We start from the raw sequence: 15,244 nt of genomic DNA, 5'->3' as shown, positions 1-15,244 counted from the left end.
CATTAAAATAGCAAATAGGAAACTGCTGTGAAGATTTCTTCACTAGTACCAGGACTACACCAAACTAAACCAAGACTTGCTCCAAGACAAGCAGCATTATGACCTAGAGTGGATGCAACACACAAGGACAATTCTCACACTAAATACTTAGAAAACTGTGCAATTCCTCTGGGTTTAAAGCTGACCAGCGCCCAGATATTTATGTTCAAGTGCAGGATTAACTTTCTGTGGGAGTCTGAAGCTGTCTGTGCCACATTTGAAACAGAGCAGTGAGAATCTCTGTTCTGTGACCCGGGCAAGGGTGGGGGAAGCATATTAATCAATCAACACCAGCTCTTCCTTCCCAAAGGAACGTGTTTGGTGATGCTGGATGAGCAGGCATCAAGCCCTTTCCTGCCTGCCATGGGAAGAGGAGCTCATTTGTGACCCTCGGCACCGTGTGGTGCCAGGGGCTCAGTGCTATCAGTGCATGGCCATAAACGTCCATTACACAGACATCCAGCTTGGGGAATTCACAAACAAAAAGAGACAAATGGCCGTAATAATGTATTTATATAGCAATCTATGGTTTATGAGGTATTCGTTTACTATAGAATAACTGTAAGTTCTGGGAGAGGAATTTGAATCTGACCAAAAAACGTGACAAACAAGTAAGTGCTTTGTTACTGCAAAGGAAACCTTGTGGAGCAGAGCCACTGCTGTATGCCCATGTGAGATGTAAGGAGCTCTTTCTTAAAGACAGCATTTAATTTTCAAAATTTCTAATGCTTAACGGTTGCCCTTCACCATTTTAAAGTAGTATCAGAGGAGCATTAGAGCTAAAATGAGTGTATACCTCGCTGAAACTAATGGGGTTATAACATGGCATTGACAAGACAGGGGCTGACCTTCAAAGTCTTTTTTCAAGGAACATTATTGACTCCATATTGGACTCTCTCTGAAATAGCAGGGTCAGATTTCAAAGCCGTGTGAATCTGTTCCCCATACCAAGAGGAGACTGCCGTGTTGCCCAATGAAGGTCAGAGCCCGTGGCTGGAGGGTGCAGACAAACAGCAGCGCTGATCCTGCTCGAGCTCTCTGCACGGCCCAGGGTGATAACGGGGACTCAGGAGGCTGAAGGAGGCTCAGATGCAACTGGCTGACTCCAAAAGCTCCTGCCCATTTCAACTGGCTGGCTATATTCCTCAAGAATAAGAAAAGCAGCAATACAATTCTTTTTTCATCTCAGTAGGTTTGGTCACAGGGTACCAGAGTCCCTGCCTGTCCCACAGCTTGGCCACGCCACAGCACAAACCTGCTCCTCTTGTTCCTGGGGGCCAAGAATGGAGGAGACAGAGCACAGACACCACCAGGAAAACTGTCCCAGGGCCACAGGCTGAGCAAGGCAAAAGTCTGTGCCTCAAGAACACATGCAAAACACATTCATCACTTTAAAGCATCGTCCAAAACTTCTGACACTGCAGCACAAGATTTTGGAAAGTCTCTGTGTTTATCTCCCACCAGCAAAACCACCACAGGCAATCCAAACTGACTGAAATTCAACATTTATGGAACTTTCTAATGTAAAGCCAGCCATCACTGATGGTCACTACATTTTTCTTTTGATTTCAATGCCACGAGTTCAGACAACACTTATCAACTTTGATCCAGAACCAGGAAAAGTACAAATTTTATCATGATTACATGAGACATTACTTAAGGGTATGCTATCTTCAATGAAAACAGTTCCTCAGAGTGAATCTCTTACAAAATCACTTGGCCAGAACACTGTAGGTTTGAATCTGGAAATGAAAACTGCCAGTAATTCCACGCAAGGCAATTCCAACACCAGGAAAATTAATGAACATTGCAGAGGAAGGATTCTTGGATAAGAGGGAGAACTGTATTAATCTTCAGCTGCTCATAGGCCATAAACGAGAAGTTTTATAGACATGGCTGCAGAATTACAGTGGGGTGTAAGGAAGCTTTAAAGCCATCAGCTGGGAGCCTGGCAGCCAACCCCTGAGAGCTCCTGGCAGGGCTGTGGGATGGGTACACAGCTCTCCGTGCCACCAGGCACACAGGGCTGCACTGCCTGCACACCCTTAGCCAAAACTCTTCCTCCTAGTGCCTTCTCACAATCATTATTAGAAGTAAAAGAAAGGGAAAAAAATCTCCTTAAACACCATTAAACTTGCTGAGGGCTTCTTGTTCTGAAGAAGAAAACTCTTTAACCTCATGGAAAGAACCGTGAGAAACCATCATTAATATAATGGTGGTTTAATAAAGCTCCATAATAAAAGCTCCATTTTCATCACAAAGATATGTTTTCATGTATCCTCATTTCACAGTCATGAAGTTCACTTTTGGAATGACAGACCAGACAGGTTTGGACATGAGTCCCCTCTAGACAAGGCTCAGCCAGCCGGGGCACAGGGTGAGCTTTGCTGCTCAGTGGTTGCTTTCCAGGGAATTCTCCTCCCCACCACAGCAAGGTTTGTGTGCCTGGAAGCTCCTGGGGGACTCTGCAGCTCCCTGGCAAAGGCAGGGAAGGGGAAAATGTGCAGAGGAGGATTGCTGGCCCTAAATACAGCACAAATACTTCTTTCTCCTACCCCTCTCTCAGCCTTTGGCTGAGTGCAAACACCGCCGGGGCTTTGGGGTAGTGATTAAGGAATTTCTGGTGACTTTGGAAAGGAATTGGTCATGTTAGGTGCAGCACAGACAGAATGGGAAGAGTCAAGAAAACATAAAACCTGCTCACACATAAGGGGATCTTTATAAAATTCCAATTACTTGCTGGCGTGTTACCTAAGAATCCCTGAGAGGTAAGAGAAATTGCTCGCTGTGAGGCCCGGGGTAATGAAATTACAAATCCTTTCATGAGTAAGCACATGCTAGAAAGCTACGTTTATTTGGCCTACATATTTGAAACTATTCAAAAGGTTATTGTCTCACAAAATCTGGATCAGGAATTACTACTTACACTTTCCTTTCTCTAACAAGGAGCTATATTCAGAGTTGGTTTTAATTCCTTGGTGATCGATTAGAACAACAGACACATTACTGCAAAGAAGTCTCATTTAAATTCTGTTTTCTGAAGGAGTATCCGTGATGCAGAGCAAGAAAATATACTCTGGGATACTTACTATAAATAAACACCAAATGGGGTCCCCTCGAGAAAGCTGGTGAGCCCAACAGCCTCGTCTGTTCCAGTGGGTAATTAATTTATACAAGAAAACTCCCATCTTATTTTCATACTTTGTCAGCAGCATGTTTGAACTTCAGAACTGAGTTTCAGTGTTCTTGTTGCAAACCACGGATGGAACTGACTTGGCACAAATACTGATTTTTACCTCTACAGAACAGGCACATGAGATGGGTTTTCAAAGGGATTTTAACACCATCCTAGGCTGGGTACCCAACTCCAGCTGTATTATGGCTGCAATTTGAAGAATTGTGCCCTTCAGAGGGTATTTAATGGAGGCAAGACTGGCAGGAGCTGCAGGAACAGACATTTATCCAACCTTGCAGACTGCACCTGCCTGTCGTGGTCCCCAGTGATTCACACTGAGGGCAGTAGCTGTCACCTTGATTTTATGAGTAACACAGGAAGATGGAGAGCCACCTTCTCACACATCTCTGTTTAACAGATTGCTAGGTACTGGGGTTTGAAAAGAGCAGAAGTCAAGATCTGAGCATTCCTTAAATTATTTAGGCTCTTAAAAGTCGGCAGACACCTGACTGTGCCAGGCTGCACAGCTTTTAGCAGAGCATGGCACCCAATCTTGGCATTCTGCACACCAGGCTTCTGCCTGTGCCACTGCAAAGATCTTGGCAGCTTTAAAAGGATCACCTAAACTGTATTCTCTAACTGAAGACCACTAGTTCAATATACAGCTTAAAATACCCTTTAAGATAAGGAGCCAAACAGCCCCATAAAAGCCTGACTCAACAGTATTGGTAGCCAGGAGCTCACAGCCTGTGGTTAACAGCTCCGTTTCAGAAGGAAGATACATATGAGGAATGGGAGAAGGATGGTGGTGAGGAGGATTTGGGCTCCACGGGGGAATTCCTGCAGAGAACATTCCCAGTGCAGAGCCTGCAGCTCTGAAGCCCAGCCAGCTGGAAAAGCTACAGCAGGATCTGACCCAGAGCAGCTCCCAAAACACAGCCAGGCAAGCTGCAGCCTTGCAGCAACACGTCCACAGACAAACCCCGACATAAACCCCAGAGCAGCAGCACTGACCCCAAAAGCACAGCGAGGACAGCTCTGCACACTGGGAATCCTGCCTGCCTGCCTGGGGGGCTCCAGCAGCCCCCACCCCTGCTCCCACTCCTCACAGGGACTGCTTCAAGCACAGGATCCAGCCCTGATGCTGCAGGCACTGGAAGCAGGAACTGGGGATGCAGAGAGCCAGGCCACATCTGGCTGTCTGTGCCTGCAGATTGGATCCTCTGGCTACTGTTTATGGCAGAGCCTGTCAACAATCACTCTGAGTGCACTCCTCTGTCTCATTTGGGCAGGTCTGGCTTTTGCTTGAAACCCCTGCTCACGAATCCATGCCTGAGGGGACAAGAGGAGGCTGTGCACTAGCAGCCGTGAGAGAATCAGCCCCCCACATATCATACATGGGACATCTTCATTAATAGAAATGGTTCAATTATTTCATTTTTCCCTCCTAAACTAGCATCTGGCTGCCTAATAAAATACAAAGGCCATTTTTGGCAGAACAGAGAGACACTATTCAATTTTATAGTATTTTAGTCTTCCTCTTTCTGACTGCCATGTTCCCATTTGTGCTAGCTCAGAACTCCAACCCACCAAAGAAAGCACTGAACACTGTCACCTGGGGCTGTAATTCATGCTGATTCACACTTGCTGGCCCAGAGGCATTTTCTCCTCGCACACCAGTCTCCTGAGGTTTATTTTTATTCCTCAGATATCCTATTTTGAGGGCTCAAAGCTGATTCCTTCCTGTTAGAGAAAGGACTGGGATAAAGTAGAGGACACAGGATTAAGCCTGAGGTAATTCAAGTAAAAATGAGACAACGCTTCACCTGATAGCAAAACACACAAAGTAATTGCAAACAGAGGTTGTTTCTGAAGGACCATGCAAGCACTCTCTCACCTCCAGTGCTTTTTATGGTGGCAGTAAGAGGGACAAAGAGTGGCTGTGCTCAGGGAATGCTTCCAAACCCTCACTGCAGGTCTGCTTTCACAGAGTCATACAGTATCCAGGTTGGATGAGACCAAAAGGATCATCAAGTCCAACCCCTGGACCTGCACATGGATCTGTTTGTCCTCGTTTAGGAAATCCAAGGTCATCTCTCTCCAGGAGTTTCAGAATCAGCAAACATGCAGCAGATGGGTTGGTGGAAATCACAGATACACCCTGAGAAGTTTCACAGGAGCCTCCCAGTAGCTCCTGCCTGGTCAGGACTCACTGGCAATAAATGCCACTCTCACATCCACTGATCTCAGCTCACAAATTGGTGCAATTCACTTCTGCTCGAGAACAATTACCTTTATCTCTATGAGCCACCATGATAAAAAACAATCACCAGTCGTGGAGGAGTTTAACTGGAAAAAAACAGCTACACTCTGAAACATGACAGGTCCAGCTAGACCCAAACTGCTGCTGAGCCTGCCAAAACCAGAATGCAAATCATAAAACATCCACAGTGAGGCTGCTTGCTACCTGAGTTACATTTCTCCAAGGAGCAGCATTCTACTGCCAGAGCTTGGGGAAATGGAAGAAAGTGGGGAAATCATAACAGAATTTGACACTAAGTTCTTGAAATATGTTTTAATCATCCCTGTCCTGATCAGGGCATTTTTAGGAGGAGGAACTAGGCAATACAGAAATTAGAATGCCCCCGTTTGCTGCTCTTGCAGTAAGTTACTATCTTAAGAGTAAGATCAATGTTTGAAGAGAGACTGCATAAAGAGAACAGTCTCCATTAATCTCATCCCTTCTCATGGTGAAAGCACTTAATTTACACTTTCTCAGCTGAGTAATTACCTCTGCTGTACACTCCCAGCTCTTTCAGGAAAGGAGTAAGCAGCATTTGCACAGGGTCTGTGGTGGGTCTGTGTGCTGCTGCAGGGAGCACTCTGTCCCCATCCCACCCCCCTGGCCAGAGCAGTGCCCTGGAGCAGATCCCTGCAGGGATGCTGGGGCTGGCACGGGCTGCTGGACACCCTGGGCAGGAGGCAGCAGCCCTGGGGAGGCAGGAGCACATCTTGGGCTCGCACAGAACTGAGCCTGGCTCCCCTCCTGGCATGGGAGAACCACAGGGAGCAGCTCTGGGATGCTCCTCCTTGGGGCTGGGAGTTCTGTTGCTGCCCCAAGGAGACACACACAGCACCACAAAACCTGCAAAGGGCTGGTCCTGCAAAGCTCAGAGCAGCCCACAAAGGAGAGGGAGAAAACCCCCAACAAATGGCCATGAGCAGAGTCTGTGAGAGGAGATGATGCTCCAGGGATCACCTCAGCTGCCTGATGTGGACACAGGGCAATACTACAGATGAACAACAATGCTAGAAAGAAAACCAAGTCACAAAATTAACCTTTCCTGAGCACCAAAGTGTCCCACCTTGTTTCCACCATTAGATTACGTATGAACCAGCAAAGATGTGGGAGATGAAAACTCAGCTACATATAAAACCAAAGGGAGATATGTAAAATACAAGTAATAAAGCCAAGTTTTTAAGCAAGGATCCAACCACAGCAGAGTTCTGGGGTCAGCATAAAGTGGAGGAACAAATGCAACAGCACCTCACCTGGGCTGAAAGCCTCTCTGGAAGCTCCCATAGTTCTCTAAACTTTCCTAAACTCTGGGGGAAAAGAAACATTAAACAAAACATAAAAATAAAACTAGAATGGCCATGGAGTCACAGAAATGTACTCCAGAGCACTCTGCTGAGAGCTGGGTGAACAAAACCCTGCACACTGCCAGAGTGGCTGCAGCCTCATTAGGGAACAGCACAACAGCCCCACAGGCTCTAAAAATCAGGGATTGATGTAGTTTATTTACCTCACGCTGACCATTCCTGAAGGGAGAAACAAAGTTATTTGGCAATTCTGGTAGATTTTGTCATGTTACAGTTGGAAATACACGCACAGAACTTATGTTTTCTTTCTATATCTGTAGGAGAGATTAATTTTCCTTTCAAGTCTGACTGATATCTTCCCTCCCCCTCCACCAGTGGCTCAGGAGTCACTGAAGACACAAGATGTATGTGTTTTATTACTAGAAGCATATGGAGCTATTCCCATGAATCACAAGCACGTCAATGAAAACAGCAGAAAGAGCGTAAACACGGCTGTCCCCAGGCACTGGCCATGACAAGAGAGACCCCTCATCCTTGGAGAGATCTTCCACCACTATTCCTGCTGGGAATGGTGGGGAAGATCAGCCAGTCCCACCTGGCAGTGGCTGTAGGTGATGGGAATGGTATGGTGGCACCAGAGCTGGCTCCCAAAAACCTGCAGCAGCTCTGTGGGGCAGGGGTGCAGCAGCCCCAGAGCTGCAGCACCTACAGCCAGACAGGGAGTTCTGTGCTCCCACAGGACATTCATTTTTCATTCTTACTTCTGCAATATTTAAAGGAAATCACAGGTATCTCAGCTAAGGGGAAAATGGTACCCAGTGATGCCCCAGCCTGTTTCTGCCAGCTGAACAATTCCTGCCTGACATGCCATCCATCACTTCTTGCTCCAGGCATCTCGACCTCAGCCAGCCCCCAGCCAGACCTGTCTCAGCCAAGCAATTCCTGGTGATCACAGACTGCAAATCACCCAAGCAGACTCCAAAATCCAGTACTTAGCTCTGCTGCTGAACACTTTCACCCCAACAGGCTTTCTTAAACCCTCTCATTGAACATTTCAGGGTCCACCACTCATTTCTCCTTTTTTGAAAGGAAAAGAAAAAGCAATTTAATTTAAAAAAAAAATCTTCTCTAAAGTTACACCAGGAGACAGGTGATTGTGTGTCAGTCCTTACTCAGGCCCATGGATCATACACAGCCTAGGTCCACAGCTCAGATTTTGAGATAGGCTGGAGCAAAGAAAAGGGAAGTCAAAGGAAAAGGAAAAAGCTGCCACCTCCATCCATGGGCCTGGCACACTTTCTGTCTGAACAGCCACCAGGTGCTGCTTGTGTTGGGACTCAGGGTCTGAGCTCCAGATCTGCTCTTCTCCTCCCACCTGCCTTAAACTTCTCCAGGAGATGGACTGGACAGCTCAGGATTTCAGGGCTCCCTGCACAGTCCAGGAGAAATACCAGTGCCTAGGGACTCATCAGGATCCCCTGCCAGCAGCCTCCAGCTGAGTCCCCTGAGAACATTTTGTGCCACATCTTGAAAGAGGAGGTACTGCTCTTGATTTGATGAAAAATGAATTGGAAATATGAGCTGTGTATGTGTTAATTTAGAGCGATGAAGTTTGCATTCATTATAGTAATGAGCATTGCATAAAGAGTATAATCAAAATTCCCTGCAGATGTCAAGAGGAATCCAGAGGCAGGGAGGAAATACGTAAACTTGCCACAGCTGATCATAAACATCATAAATTTCCAGCCTCCCCCCAAAAAAAACCCATAAAGCAAGAGAGAGCCCATTTTCTCCTTGCTAGTGCCCAGGGGTATTTGAGTATATCTCTCAAGGTTCTTGAACTAATGAGCTGAGACAGGCTTTCAACCATGAGATAAATATTACAAGTGCTCTAAATATTTTTATTTAGAAAGCAAAAGCACAACTATTTCACTTCCTTCCCAGAAGAAGACAAAAGCTACTAGTGTGATTACACTGAGTTGGTAACTGGAGATAACTAATTAAAATCTTTCTATGTAGAGGAAGACACTTCTTTAACATCACAACAGAAGTTAAAAGAAAGTAATTGAAAGAAAATGCCAGAGCTTAATAAATCATTATCTGAAATAAAGTTAAAATACCAGAAAACCCCATCAGTGCATGGGGAAGATCAAAGCAAGGTGGGCAACTATGGGCTGGATATTTCTGAGTTTGGAAGATTTTTAACCTGCTGGCAGCTGCTAACTTTTTCCCAAGGAAAAAAATTCTCAGGAAAGCTTCTTCTCAAAACAATCTTGGCAAACAACTCTCCTTTTTTCAAAACAATCTTTCTCCAGGTGGTGTTTTGCTGTTTCTCTGGTTTGACCAATGGGATCAGAGAGGTGTCGTTCCTATTCACCCCAACCATGTTAAGTCTGTATCAGAACACCTTATAAAAAGTAGTAAAGATTAGACAATAAAGCCTTTTTTCTATGCTCTTTACCTTCTGAAATACTTGGAGTCTTTCTTTCATGTCCTACAGCAACAGGCAACAGTGACATGGTACCTGTCCTGTGAAACCCAACACAATGCACCTCCTGCAGGGATGGGAGAAGGTTGGTGGTGGTTTGATTGATTTCAAGGCCACGTGCAGCAGCAAGAATAGCACTGCAGAGGATGAGCACCAATGCTATCATGAGTAAGAGTTCTCCAGACACCCACACTGGAGCAGTTCTTACCTTCTGGCAGCCTGGGGTTGGCGTGGATGGAGTTGGGGTCTCCATCCTCCTCGGGGTGGTAGCGATACAGCGTCTGCGACTGCTTCGGGGTGGACTCGCTGTGCTCCTCCTCCAGAGCCACAGGAGGAGAGGTCGTGGCACTGAACTTCACCTTGGGGAACTCATTCCCCTCCAGCCTTTCCTGGGATGACCTCGCTGAGCTCGGCTCTGTGAAGTTCACCTCTCTCAAGCCCTGATACTTGCTGTCCTCTGGCTCTTCCTTCCTGGCATGCTTCTTCATCTTAGAGTGGGGCGCTCTTTCGTGCTCGTGCCTCTCCTTGTTCCCTTTCGGTCTCCTCTCTGTCTCCCCTGGGCTCTGTGGTGTCTCTGTGGTGGCCGTGGTGTGCTGTGGAGGAGCCCTGGTGGTGGCTGCTGGCTCCTGGTGTGTCCCCTGCTGCAGGGAGGGCGCAGTGGTGCGGGGCAGCCTGCGGCGCTCTGTGGGCCCTGGGGTAGTGCCCTGGGCATGGGGCTGGCCCGACGGAGCCACGCTGGCCGCCAGGTAGTCATAGTCCTCACCCTGCTCCTGGCTCAGGCTCTCGTGCTCCAGCTGGGCTGAGTAACTGCTGTACTTCTTTGGGGACTCCACCTGGGCGTTGTCCCCCTCGGAGGCCTCCTGGTCATAGCTGTAGGGATCGTCGTAGTGCCTCTCAGGCTCGCCATCCTCGACGTCCCCCGGGCTGGCCGTGTTCAGGGGGAAGGAGTCGCAGTCAGGCAGCTGGTAGCACATCAGCTCCCCTCCAGCATTGGGGCAGTGGCACACCTTGCAGGGAGGCATGTGGAAGGTGTGCCCGGCCACATATTTCTGCCCATCGTGCAGGCAGCCGATGCGGCCGCACTGCGGGCACCCGTCTGCCGGCACCACGGCATCGATGCAGTTGGGGGGCAGCTCCGGGCACAGCATGAACTGGCAGCTGATCTTGCCCCCTCCCTTGGGGCACGAGCACTCGGTGCTGCCGAAGTCCACGAAGTAGGACTGGCCCTCGGGCACCTTGCCGTTGACGAAGCCCACGTTGACGCAGTCGTAGTACTGGTAGCCCTCGCAGGTGCAGCCGTGCTGCAGGCACGTGGCACAGCACTCGCCTGCCTCCAGCACGTCCTCAATGCAGTTCTCCAGAGGCTGGCACTCAGCACCCGTGCAGTCCTTCTGAGCCTGGCAGCTGCCCATGCACAGCAGCAGCAGCAGGGCGTGCCAGGGGCTGTGCCGCCAGCTCCGCGCCCTGGCCATCGTCTTCCCCAAGTGTGGGAAACACTGAAAGTAAAAAAGGATTTTTAGGAGCTGAAAAAGCAGGCCTCGAACAGAAAAAGCTGAAAACTCAGAATCTGCTGTAGCTGAAAAAGATTGAAACTAGAAAAGATATCTGAGCAGATACTCAGAATCTGCTGTAGCTGAAAAAGATTGAAACTAAAAGAGATACAGTAGTATAGAAAACAAGGACATGGGAAACAAAGGCTGAGTTTATAGGTTTGGCTTGAATAAATCTTAACACTGCAGAAAACATATCCCTGACAAGATAGCAGAAGGTCTTAAGCTTAATAAGGGTATTGTGTATTGTTAATAGGGAAACACACAAACGAACATTGTTCAAAGCAGGTGCACGTGTCCTATAATTAATTCGTTAGAACAATTGTCTGTAAACTTTAACATGTTATTGGCTGAAAAACTTTTAAGATGCTCTGTAACTAAGAAATTTGCGGCTGCTGGGGGGCAGACCGTGACCTGCTGCCATCCTTTAGCTATGCAAAAATCCCTTTATGAGACTGATGCTTCATTAAAGAGTGAGAAGAGTTACCCCGGCAGCCCTGTCCCGTTCCTGCCTGCGCCGACACTCCCAAGGAACTCGACTCCGCTCCAGCCGCGCACGGTCAGCGCCGGTGGCTCTCCTGGGACGCTCCCAAGGAACTCCACTCCACTCCAGCCCTGCACATTCAGCCCTGGCAGCTGTCCTGGAAGGCTGGGGGCTCGTCTCCTGATCCGCAGAAGTTTCCTGAGTTACCTTTTCTCATAGATCCTGGAGTTATGAAAGAAAACTCTGTTAAAAGGCTACACTCGGCACATACCCTGTTAAACGTCAGAGGTCTTTAAGAGTTGGGACAGAATCCAACATCTGGAAACCTAAGGACAAAAATTAATCATAATGCCTTCCAAGCGTTAGAGGCACTAAGTTTGGATCTGAATGCTTCCCCCACCCCTATTTTGAAAAAGAAAGGAAGGGGAAAAAATAGTGGTGGCTGTTCTGTTTTGAATCTGTTGACAAAACATACATATTTCAATAAAAAGAAGGCCCTTCTTTATACTTCAATGCCTTTTTGTTAATCTTTCCAGCTAAAGAGATTTTTTGGCAGAGAATAAGTAAATACACAGTTCTTCCTCTGCAGATATGAGCTTAAGATAATTATTCTTTATGTTTTAATTACAAAGACTCAAATCTTAAGGAATTTTTATAGACAAAACTTAGCCCTGGGACGTGAGAATTTGTCTGTACACATGTTAACTCAAAATCTGGATTTTTTCCTGCCTCCTTCCCCCACTAAGCAATCTCTTGCACTTCAGCCTTCAGCAATAACAGTGATTTCTCTGCTCCAGCAGGGCTAAAATAGAACTTCTTTGTGTGTTGCGGTTACTCTGCGGTTACACATCGCATTAACTATCCTGTAATACATATTAAGGGCCGGATCCTCTGCTCACAGGGCTTGGCACAGCTCCACAGCAGGACTGTGGTGCACACTAGGATCCACTCCAACCCCACTGGAGGACATTTACAACAACTGAGGATGTGCCACCACTGGCAACCACTTCTTTTAGTTCTGACAACACCAGCAGTAATGTACTTTTCGTGAACTATTATACTATGAACACACAATGTACATCTATACATACATGAACTGGCATAATGACACTTTGTTAGAGTGCCTTGAAGAAGAGAAAATGGTTTGCTTTTTTACTAAGCCCCTTAAGCATCAAAAATTTCAAGGGTTAATCAGTTGTTGCTGTTCATATCAAGATTACGCTCGCAAAGCAACACAATTAACATGGAAAACCACTTACAACAGGAAAACAGCTTGCCTATAGAATTTTATAGAACCAGCAATCTGATTATTTTCCCGGGACCCCTCCCATCATCAAAAAGAACAACAACCCTGAAACATTTTTCTAGCGGGTAAAACACATCCACATCACCCAGAACAATGAACCACACATGCAACAGGAGTTGTGCCAGAAAATCCATTCAGAAAGATTGTTTCTCCCATTCAGAGGGGGCTTCCAACAAGTCTGCTCAGGCCCTCTGGCAGGAGGCCAGGCTATGGGAAAAGTGTGCCTGTTCTGATAAGATATGGACAAACAGTGCTAAGAATTTCCACAGTTCTGCCCTGGAATCCCAATTACTTCAGTACCTCATATAGAGACAGAATTCTTACAAACGCAGCTTTCCTAGTACTAATTTGAGTATATTAGCTGAGTGTGCTAAAGGAGAATGATTGAAGGAAAAATAAAATTGTCAGAAAATACAGTAATGGCTTGGAAGAATCTCACTTTTTCAGACTCTCACTGCTCGCAAAATCAGGCTATTTCTCACAAAGGAGAATTTTCAATATGTGGTGCTGAAATTTATTCTTCAGAAGGCAGCCTGGGAATTAATAACTTACCCTGCTTTCAGCAGCTTTTCCAGGTAATCTAAATTTCTAATTGTTACATTGCTTTAGCCGGGAAATAATGAATGGGAGGACAGCTACAGATAACTCCTGTGAGGGGCTCACAGCAGGGTTTTGTCACATCCCCTCCCAAGGAATCTCCTGGCATTGATGCCTGTGGGTCTCCTAGGCAAACCCCATGGAGAGGCAGCTGATCTCAGCTCTGCCCTGGCCACATTCCCTTCTCCACATCAGGATTCCCAGAGAGCCCCAGCACCCAGCACGGCCCACCTGGGAGCACCAGGGCAGGGCCAGGCATCACCTGTGGGACAGGTAAGGGATGAGCTGAACTCCCCTGAGCCCAGCCAGCCTGTGCTGGGGCACACCTCAGGGAAAGGGTGCCCCAAAACTCCTCAGGCACACACTCCAACTCCTCAGAGAAACCCCAGTGATCCCCATGCTGAGGCAAGAGCAGAAAGCCTCATCACTCACAGCAGGGTGTTCAAGGACAGCTGAGGGTTTATCACAGGACATCCTTCGGTGACAGGAGCTGCTGCCCTGTGCTGCCACCTCCTGCCCCCCTCACCCACACCAGGTTCTATCCAAGGGTTAGTTTGCTTGTCTGGGTCACCACCAGTCCCTCCTGTGTTCCCATCCTTGCTGCCTCTCGCCCAGGGAGAGCCCAGAGAGCTCCTGGCAAACCCTGTCCCTGCTCCCTGCCCTGCTCAGTCTCCCTGTGCCTTTCGCTTCCCACATCCCTCAGCACTTGGCTTTTCAAGCTTAACAGATAAGGCTGAGATCCTTATAAACTCTTCCTCCATGAATGACACCACAACCTTCCTTTTCCTCAGGCTCCCTTTCCTTCCTCAGAGGCTCCTTGTTTCTGGTGCAACAACTCCAACAAAAAGTATCTTTTATTCCTTTAAACCCCTGCTTTTCCCTGTGCTTTCTCCATCTGTTTCCCACACCCATCACTCCCCCCAACCCATAAATTCACAAATCAAAGCAGCAGCCCTACTTTGGGCACAGAGAAAACCCTCTTTGAGGGAAGCACAGCTGCTGAGCCCCACTGAGCCCCATCCCTGCACACAGAGCTGTGCTGCTGCCAGCCCTGCAGATGATGTGCTCCTCTCTGGATCCCTGCCCTTCCCCAGCACTGCAACTGTCCTCTGGAGACTGCAGCTCATTGCTGGGGAACAGCATCAAAAGCTGGAGCTGTAAATAAAGGTGTCTGAACCAAGAGGGTAAAAAAACCCCAAACCAAGTTATCTCTGTAGGATAGGGGAGTTTAATACCAGCAGATGTTATTGCAATAATTTGTTTCCATTAACTATTTTCATGCTTTCCTTAACGTCTTTTTACACAGCTGGGGCACCACACAAGGGCTTCACTAAAATGACAATTGGTTCTTTGTACTCTCACCAATGTCCTTCACCCAGTGACCAATGTCACTGACTTCTGCTGTTCTATTGAGTGACAAATTAAGCCCTGCACACCTAAAATAAAAATCTTTCAGAGGCTCTGTAGAAAGCTTTACTGAACTCTACAAGGGAACCATGTGCCACCCGTGCCAACCCTCATGCACTGCTCCATGTCCCAGGAGAATTCCATTCATATCCATGGTGGAATTTCCTAACTTGCATATCCTGGTCTGCCTTGGTTCAAGGGCTGGCCCTGCTGGCTTTGTTGGGTTTTACTGGGCCATTATTAAAGAAGTTGTTGCCATTCCTGTGCTCCTAATACCTCCTGAGCAATAGGGGTGCCCATGCAGAGAGGGGAAATGCTCTGGAGTGAGAGTAGATTCCTCAAACTCCACCCAGGCAAACACGTGAGGTAAACCAGCAGGAAACACGGCATGGTCACACTGCTGCAGTTCCTTAAGCCTCCATTCCTTCTTTAAAAAGTATTCCAAGGAAAGGCAGAGTAAAGACACCTCATGGAAAACCAGCTTTAAAAAAAGAGTCCAAATGAGCACGAACTGCAGGCACACATTTTCCTGCAAAAGGAAAGCAGATGAACCCAGTATCTGTGTGATGGGACATCCAAGGCTAACAGCAGCAGC

The 15,244-nt window shown here is 47.4% G+C and overlaps 1 protein-coding gene across 1 annotated transcript in view; it reads right to left on the bottom strand.

Moving 5' to 3' along the window:
- FBLN2 (fibulin 2) overlaps nucleotides 1-10,777 on the bottom strand; it is a gene marked incomplete at its 5' end in the record, with an annotated part of 59,929 nt that extends 49,152 nt beyond the window's left edge. The window contains one exon of the mRNA XM_083869646.1: nucleotides 9,514-10,777. Coding sequence (XP_083725772.1) covers nucleotides 9,514-10,777 — 1,264 coding nt within the window. The remainder of the gene's footprint in view (nucleotides 1-9,513) is intronic.
- Between the last annotated feature and the right edge of the window lie 4,467 nt (nucleotides 10,778-15,244).

Source organism: Zosterops lateralis (assembly GCF_965231275.1).
Source record: "Zosterops lateralis genome assembly, chromosome: 11".
Lineage (NCBI taxonomy): Eukaryota > Metazoa > Chordata > Aves > Passeriformes > Zosteropidae > Zosterops > Zosterops lateralis.
Note: the sequence above shows the minus strand (reverse complement) of the source record. Positions and strands in the feature narration are given on the sequence as shown.